General features: G+C 37.2%; 1 protein-coding gene across 2 annotated transcripts in view; it reads left to right on the forward strand.

The window, feature by feature from the left end:
- The window catches only part of LOC107671760 (synaptosomal-associated protein 47), a 10,007-nt gene extending 6,163 nt beyond the window's left edge, over window positions 1–3,844 (forward strand). Inside the window, exons 5-6 of one of the 2 annotated variants that reach the window (XM_016464712.1) lie at window positions 2,367–2,535; window positions 3,575–3,643. In XM_016464712.1, the coding sequence (XP_016320198.1) occupies window positions 2,367–2,513 (147 nt within the window). In that variant the 3' untranslated portion in view covers window positions 2,514–2,535; window positions 3,575–3,643. Of the gene's footprint in view, window positions 1–2,366; window positions 2,536–3,574 lie in introns of both variants that reach the window. The other variant, XM_016464713.1, reaches the window with a different exon arrangement.
- Window positions 3,845–8,256: the final 4,412 nt, after the last annotated feature.

Below are 8,256 nucleotides of genomic sequence, written 5' to 3' on the forward strand. Positions count from 1 at the left end.
GGATTTGAGACTTTAGTCTTTGCAACTTTACAGATCTTCTTTATGCACCAAGAGCTTGTAACACTCCAAAGAGAAAGAAAAAATTGAAATCGCATGAAATGATCCTTTAAAAAAAAAAAAACTGACACAAAAACTGAGCGAACATACTTAAACTAGTGTGACGTGTCTGTGGCTTGTATTTTTTATGAGACAGGAGTGGGCAGTTGACTCTAGGCATTCCCCCACCGCACAAAGATATAAGGTCTCAGTGCCATCATCGTCAGACGGCCACAGTGCCAGCTGTAAAACCCTCTCAGTGCCCAGCCAAGGTGCTGCATGCTACACAGCAACCAGACGTAAACATTGACACAAAAACAGTCAACCGGTTTTCATTGAGTGCATTATAATGGGGATGTGCGGAATGGTGCTCTTCGTGTGGAACCATTTCAAAACACAATATTATTGCTATGACCAGAGATAATTGATGGTTGGTCATCCATCACAGATATCACTTTTCAGGATGGTTTTGGGGTTGAGAAACACTAAAAACAAACATGTTAAAATGCCCTGAGGAGATGGAAAATAAGTGTTAAAGGAATGAGGCAGGGCCGCTTGTCATATAGAAGACTGTAATGCATAGACTCAGCACAGACTGTTTATAATAATGCAAAAAATGTACTGCAACCTGTCACTTTCCACAACAGGATTTAAGGAGAACGTAAAAAATATTAAAAGTGTTTAGATTTATTGTGGCCATATCAAGAGACAATCAAAACATAACATTTTATTTTATGTTAGCAACATAGCATTTTAACTTTTTATTGTAACTTTTTTTATCTTTATTTTTTATTATTATTCTATGCACACAGACCTATTATTCATAATGATATATTAATAGTGTCTATGAAGATAGATATTGTATTCTTTTGCATTTACCCCACATCCTCCATCACTGAAAGTTTTAGCCTTATGAAAAGAAACAAAAGCAAAGTTTTGTGACACCTTTAAATGAGTCTGAATAGTCAAGAATACACTATTTAAGAAAACATATTTAGATATTTTAAAAGATTTGTCTTATTCCTTTGGTGTTAGCTAGCCAAATTGTAGATGGATTTTTACAGTTGATTAAGTCGTATTAGATTTAAAGGGTTAGTTCACCCAAAAATGAAAATTGTCATTAATTACTCACCCTCATGTCGTTCCACACACCTAAGACGTTCGTTCATCTTCAGAACACAAATTAAGATAGTTTTGATCAAATCCGATGGCTTAGAGAGGCCTTCATTGACAGCAACACCACCCAAACTTTCAAGATCCATAAAGGTACTAAAGACGTCATTAAAACAGTCGACGTGACTACAGTGGTTCTACAATAATTTTATGAAGCGACGAGAATACTTTTTGTGCGCAAAAACAAAACAAAAATAATAACTTTATTCAGCAATCTCTTCTCTTCCCTGTCATTATCCTTTCGCGGTTAACGTAGTAAGCACAGTGAAGGCTTCCGTGTTCTACGTCCGAACGCCGGCTCATTATTGGCCAAAGCTGCACATGTGAGCAGCGAGACGCATGCGTGTGACGCTGATGCAGGAGCCGTCCAATAATGAGCCGGCGTTCTGACATAGAACCTGGAAGCGCTGGACGTAAACAACGTATGAGAATGACACAGAAGAGAAGAGGTTGTTGAATAAAGTCGTTATTTTTGTTTTGTTTTTGCGCACAAAAAGTATTCTCGTCGCTTCATAAAATTATTGTAGAACCACTGTAGTCACGTCGACTGTTTTAATGACGTCTTTAGTACCTTTATGGATCTTGAAAGTTTGGGTGGTGTTGCTGTCAATGAAGGCCTCTCTGAGCCATCGGATTTGATCAAAAATATCTTAATTTGTGTTCTGAAGATGAACGAAGGTCTTAGGGGTGTGGAACGACATGAGGGTGAGTAATTAATGACAGAATTTTCATTTTTGGGTGAACTAACCCTTTAAGGATATGTAGTAATGTGTAGGAGTACCAAAATAGATTAGGCTTATTGTCACTTTGATCACATTTACACCTTTGGTTTGTGAAAATTGGGTGATATGATCACAAATGGACAGCACTAAATGCAAGTTTAAATGTCTCATTTGTGATCTCTTCATTCAGACCATTCAGAGGTAGTTAGATACACATGTGACTGCATCACTTATTCGCCTTGATGTCTGCCGAGCACCAGCATCTAGACTGCAGCATCTAGATTCATCTGTCAATCAATCACTGTGCCAAAATAATTAGTAAAAAGGTTCAACTTTGCTAAAATTAAGTCAACGCCCATATTATATCTATATTTAGGACCCCAACCCCAAGTATTCATTATCCACATGATTATTTTGTATGCTGTGTTTGTTTAGATGCTCCAGCAGCTGAAGACTCTAGCCCTGGAGGCTGAGACAGAGCTGGAGCATCAAGACGAGGCTCTGGATGTATTGAGCTGTTCTGCTGACCGCACCACCATGAACATTAACAGACACACTCGCCGCATGAGGAAACTACTGTAAACTTAAAATCACTAGATTAACGGTAAGATAAGCACAGGTATACACAAAAAAAATGTAAAGAGTGTATTTCTCAATAGAGCACTGTTTGTACATGAAAACATCATTTCATCTCTATGAGTAAGGTTTGGCTATTTAGAAAGCTGTAGAGCTGAGAGCACAAATGTGGTTCAGGATGGATGTCTGATCATGATGGCATACAATAGCAATAATAGCAAAAGGTTTTTGGTTAGAAGTTATGCATTTTATAGGCTAAATATAAACATACATTCTCATAAGTGAAGTGTCATATAATATTTGTACTGGTAGGAGGCAGTACCAGTAGCACTGGTAGCTTTGAATGCTCACATGTGTATTCTCAAATTTTTTGAGTAGCACATGTATTTGTGAATAACACTTATGGTTATGCAACTGTGCATGTACAGTGAGGTTACTTAGTTCTGTTCCTTGGTTCTAGTGTTTTGTTCATCTTCGTTATTATTATTTATTAAAATTAATCTGCACTTAGATCCTCTCTTTGTCATGTCTAAGTCTCTAAGCGCTACAATGACACTTATTTTCTGAAACTGTAATTCTAACAGGTTTTTCTCTAACAAGCAGATGGCAGTATTCTGCCCCTAACACTTTCAATATCTAGAAACAACTCATATTAATTTAGATCATCATTGAAGTGTTTTTAATGCGCAAACTAATAGTGAAGTTGAGTAATTTTGCAGTAAATAGGTAAAAAACACTACCACAAATCCCCCAAAACACACACACACACAAAAAAAAGAGATATAGCATTTGTATTATTAAAAATGTAATAATACAAGATGTAATTACCTAGCTAGCTTTCACTCATCGCTGTTTAGATTTCCATGATGTCTGACAGTGTCTAAATGTCGGATCAAGTTAAAATCGTATCTACAGGAACACACTATTGTTTAACAATCTCTGAGTTCATAGTAGATCTGTCTCAGAAGATTTATATGTTATCACTTTTTTTTTGAGTTTTGATTGCTAGGTTTACTTCTATAATGTGACTGTTGAGCTCTATTGAATGTTTTTATTTTTTTCCTCAGGTCAACATAAGATCTGCAACCAGCGTCATTTTGCATGGCTTAGCATCTTCACCCGACTGGAAAGAAACAACTTTAACTGTAATCAATTTACTGTTGTTGTGTAAATTGTGTACATTGTCAACCCTTTAACAGTAATGCACTCTATCTAATCCTGGTTTATTGTCATTGTTTCATGTGTGCTGATTTTTTTTATTTTTATTTGTTGATAAGTGTAAACTCATAATGCTATATTTATTTACTTGTTTTGTGATCAAGGCAAGTGTAAAATAAACTCAGACAGTCTTTATTGTCACTGTTTGTTGTCACTCTTATGTGAGGGGATTGATCTGTTGATAAACTTTGAGTTTAACTATACAATAAAAATGGTTTTAAAGCAGCTTCACAGTAATAAACAGAACCATAGAAGTGTTAATGTTGCTTCTGCAGCTCTACAGAAGACAATGTCGTTATTCAACAATTTAGTTCAATGTTTATTCAGTGTAGTTCAATAACTGTCAATTTTGCAAAGTTCATCAATTATGAAACAAATTCAATTTAGCGATAAAGCAGATCTACAAATGATAATAGTGCCATTATTGATCTCAAAAAAGTTTTTGAAACACTGCATGCCTGCGCACATACCTATAGACTGAAAAAGTAATATGCATGTGCATGATGTCACCGTTTTCACAAATTCACATTTCTGTAGTTTACGCAATCGGAGACAATAACGGTATAGTTTTCAAAAACTTGCACTTTCAAACCCATTTTCAAAAGTTTGCTCTTTCAGTCCCCCAAAATGCCATTGTGTAAATGGATGGCCAAAATGCATAAACATTTTCAGTTTTTAGTTGAAAACAGTGTCGTGTAAATGCCATTCATAAATCCTCTCCTGTGGCCTCATGGGATAGTAAAGTGTCCATCAAATGCGCACTTCATAATCCCAGCTGAAGTAGTAGGTCATTTGTATACTTTTTGCTTACTGTTTTTGGAATACTGTGAATTTGGACATACTGCTCTTTTGGCATACTGTTTTTCACATACTGTATTGTAGAGAAATATTAAATTTTGGACGTAGCATCCAGATGTTTAGCCTGCTAAATATTCCTATGGAATTTGTGACGCGGAGCTTCTCTCAGATCGTGTCTGATTCACTCCATGTGATTGTCATTAACATGTACGAGCACCGATTTGCCTCAGATTTTGGGCTTTTGTTGGTGATCTCCATAAAACTGTCAGCAAGTGAAAATTGGGCTTATAATTGTGTAGTGTATATCCAGCATAAGCTAAGTGTACAGTAGTGTTTGTTTGCGTGTTACACTTCTGTTGCATAAAATCTAGGCATTTTGACTCATCCTAAGCATCAAACCCAAGGATACTCGCTTGACTGCTCTCCTCTCCATTGCATGATAAACAGCAAGCTCTTTTGGGATTTTCTGTGTAAACTCTTAACTTGGACCTTTCAGCTACTTGGATTGGGTAGCCTGAAGACATGGAGAGAATGAACACATACTGGTGTGGTTAGAAGCAGCCATGCAATGTGAGGAAGTGGCGTCGGTCTGGCCCAACCACAGTCACTGTACTTGAGATCCAGCTCTGCCTCGCAGCGGATGGTGCGGAGACGCTAGTGATTTTTACTGGCCTTGACTTACTGGTCTGTTTACATGATGGACTTGGGGTGGGCAACTCTGGGAAGATGGGTGTCTCTATTGATGATAAATCAATCAGTTTCAGCCTCAGTTATGGGAAAAGGTTGATGAGGGCATGGACTTTGATTTTGTAGAGTGGTTTTGCTTGGTTCCAGTGTACAGTTTGGGTAGGACGACTATGAAATTGTGTACTGTTGGTTTTAAATTTGTGCTTGTTGAGTTACTTTTTCTGTATAAGTTACTTTGACCTCCAAATATGCTTGTTATTACCAAACATGTCAAGAGTAATCTTGGATATCATTGCCAGCTAGTTTGGTTAATGTGATGCACTTCCTTGAAGACAACCACGTGTATTTCCGTGCATTTCTATGACATATAGTGGAAGATATATAGGACTATTGTTAGCACAAGAATGCCACAGACAGGAATGACGCCTCAAATCATGACGATTGTTGTGAAAAGCTGTGCTAAAGAACATTCAGAATACCATAGCATTGCGGTGGTGGGGTTTTCTTCAGAAAATGTACAAATCTGGTAAGGCCCACTAAAAACTGATCTCCAAAGTCTGTGACATTTATTTTTGTCTGTGGCTCTAACTCGTGCAAATATACATACACAGCTTGCACATGAGAACAGACCAATTAGAACATGTCTGAATGTGGAACCTGACTCATGTGTTGGCTGCCCCAGGCTTGCTGCAGGTTTTTCTCCCTCTCACTCTGGTTTGCTATGAGAGGTTTGGGTTACAGGAAATCAGCTTTGTTGTTTTATGTTTTACCTCAGTGAAGAGAGCAAAAAAAAAAACTTGTGGAAGGTGCTATTTGTACAGTGAATTCTGGGAAAAAAAGATAAGGCTGGCTGTAAACACGTTGCTTCTAAAATGTCTAGTTTGATAAGCTGCATCTTGCTTCTGACAGCTGGTTATTTATTATTTTTCTCTTCCATTTGACACTTCATCTTTAAGTAACTAGCTATTACATTTATTTAGACGTTATTAATTTGGCCAAATACTCTACTTATTTATCGACTGCAGAAGATCTTTCCAAACTGTCTGTGAGTCAAGGTTTAGAACCTTTGGAACAAATGTCTTTTTCAACACTCTATTTAGGCCTAACAGCCTTAAGGGGCTGGTTAAAGATCTTGTCTGGTTGAGGAGTTTGCCCTTGTGCCCTTGAGTAAGACAACTATCCCAAGAAATCTGCAGGTGTCCCTGTCTGTGATTTAAATCCCAAATTGGTTCCAAATGCCTTTTAACCCTCTGGCTTTGCTCATGTGGCAGTCAAAATTGAGTGATTTTTACATTTACATTTACATTTAGACATTTTGCAGACGCTTTTATCCAAAGCGACTTACAATTGGGGAATACATAAAGCGATCATTCTTCTTAAAGGGGTCATAGAATGCCCATTTTCCACAAGCTGATATGATTCTTTAGGGTCTTAATGAAAAGTCTGTAACATAGTTTGGTTAAAATGTTTCAATGGTAGTGTAAAAAACACCTTTTTTACCCTGTCAAAAACCTTTTTTCAGATCAAGCCGTTTTTGTAGCATTTTCCTTTAAATGTTAATGAGCTCTGCTGACCCCGCCCCTCTCTTCCAGGGTGCTTCTACTAAATACTGAGCAAAGGGTCTGAATACTTAGGACCATGTGATATTTCAGTTTTTCTTTTTTAATAAATCTGCAAAAATGTCAACGATTCTGTGTTTTTCTGTCAATATGGGGTGCTGTGTGTACATTAATGAGGAAAAAAAATTGACTTAAATGATTTTAGCAAATGGCTGCAATATAACAAAGAGTGAAAAATTGAAGGGGGTCTGAATACTTTCCGTACCCACTGTATATACACTGTAAATGCACTGTATTTTTGTTTGATAAGGTTTTTTTAATATTTTGAAATTTTAGGGGATTTTATGATAGTAATTTATATTTATGGAATAGTTATGATCAAATTGTCCCGTATTTAAGGCATCCGAGAAGCGTTCCGTATGAAAGCTATATGGAACGCAGTTTGTCCCGTATTCGCAGGCAATGAACGTGATTTCACCAAGTACAACATGTTCCTGGATCAACATCCTTGTTGATCCTGGAACAACATTCCAATCAAGACACACTTGTTATTCACCTATCATTTCACTCTGATTTTAGGAATAATTATGGGTAGGGTTAGGTTTAGGGGAAGGGATTGGGTTAGGTCTATATTTTTGGACAGTAATGTTGATCCAGGATCAACAAAAGATGTTGATTCAGGATCAACAAAAGATGTTGATCCAGGAACATGTCTTATTCTAGACCATACAAATAACAAATTAATCATTCTTTTTGCACAAATCATTGTTTGAATTGCGAACATAGCCACAAGGAAGGCTTTAAGACCTTGCAGAAACCTCTGCCGCTTGGTCGCTCCCACTTCACGGCAATCCCTTTCACCATCCGCATTTTGATTTCGCCAAATCAGTTTGGGTGAATGCAAAGAACGTGATTATTGATCATAAGCACAACATCCAGCTAGGCAAGAAAACATACATCTACCTGAGGGAAGACATCTTTCAGTATTGTACGTTAATGTTGTTAAATAGATTTTTAAAATTGTAACGCCATTACACCACTGCTCACAAAGAAGTATGAAAGATACACCGGTGACGCCAGAGTTGCACTTGCCTCACATTTCAAAGGTAAAATGCATAGTCAACAAAACCTTTTTGCCAAATGCATGACAGAAATGTATGCACTGAATTATGTTCTTATACTATTGTACCATTTGGAAAAACTTTTTTCCCCATATAATTGAGCACAAGTCTGTCCTACAGTCCACACCAAATCAATTGTTGGTTTATGCACACATGCATCAGGCACATCTTTGGCCATTGCATTGCGTCTCACACCATGAATCATGAACTCACCCAGGTGATCGTAAAATTCCTTATAATGCAATTTCTGTATGGGTCAGTGGGAATGACAGAACGTTTTTATCATGTTTTGTTTTTCATGTGTTTTGCTTTCATATGCAATTCATAACATGCCGATACAAACCATGGCATGTGACAAAGGCAGAC

This window comes from Sinocyclocheilus anshuiensis, unplaced genomic scaffold (assembly GCF_001515605.1).
Source record: "Sinocyclocheilus anshuiensis isolate Anshui unplaced genomic scaffold, SAMN03320099.WGS_v1.1 scaffold524, whole genome shotgun sequence".
NCBI lineage: Eukaryota > Metazoa > Chordata > Actinopteri > Cypriniformes > Cyprinidae > Sinocyclocheilus > Sinocyclocheilus anshuiensis.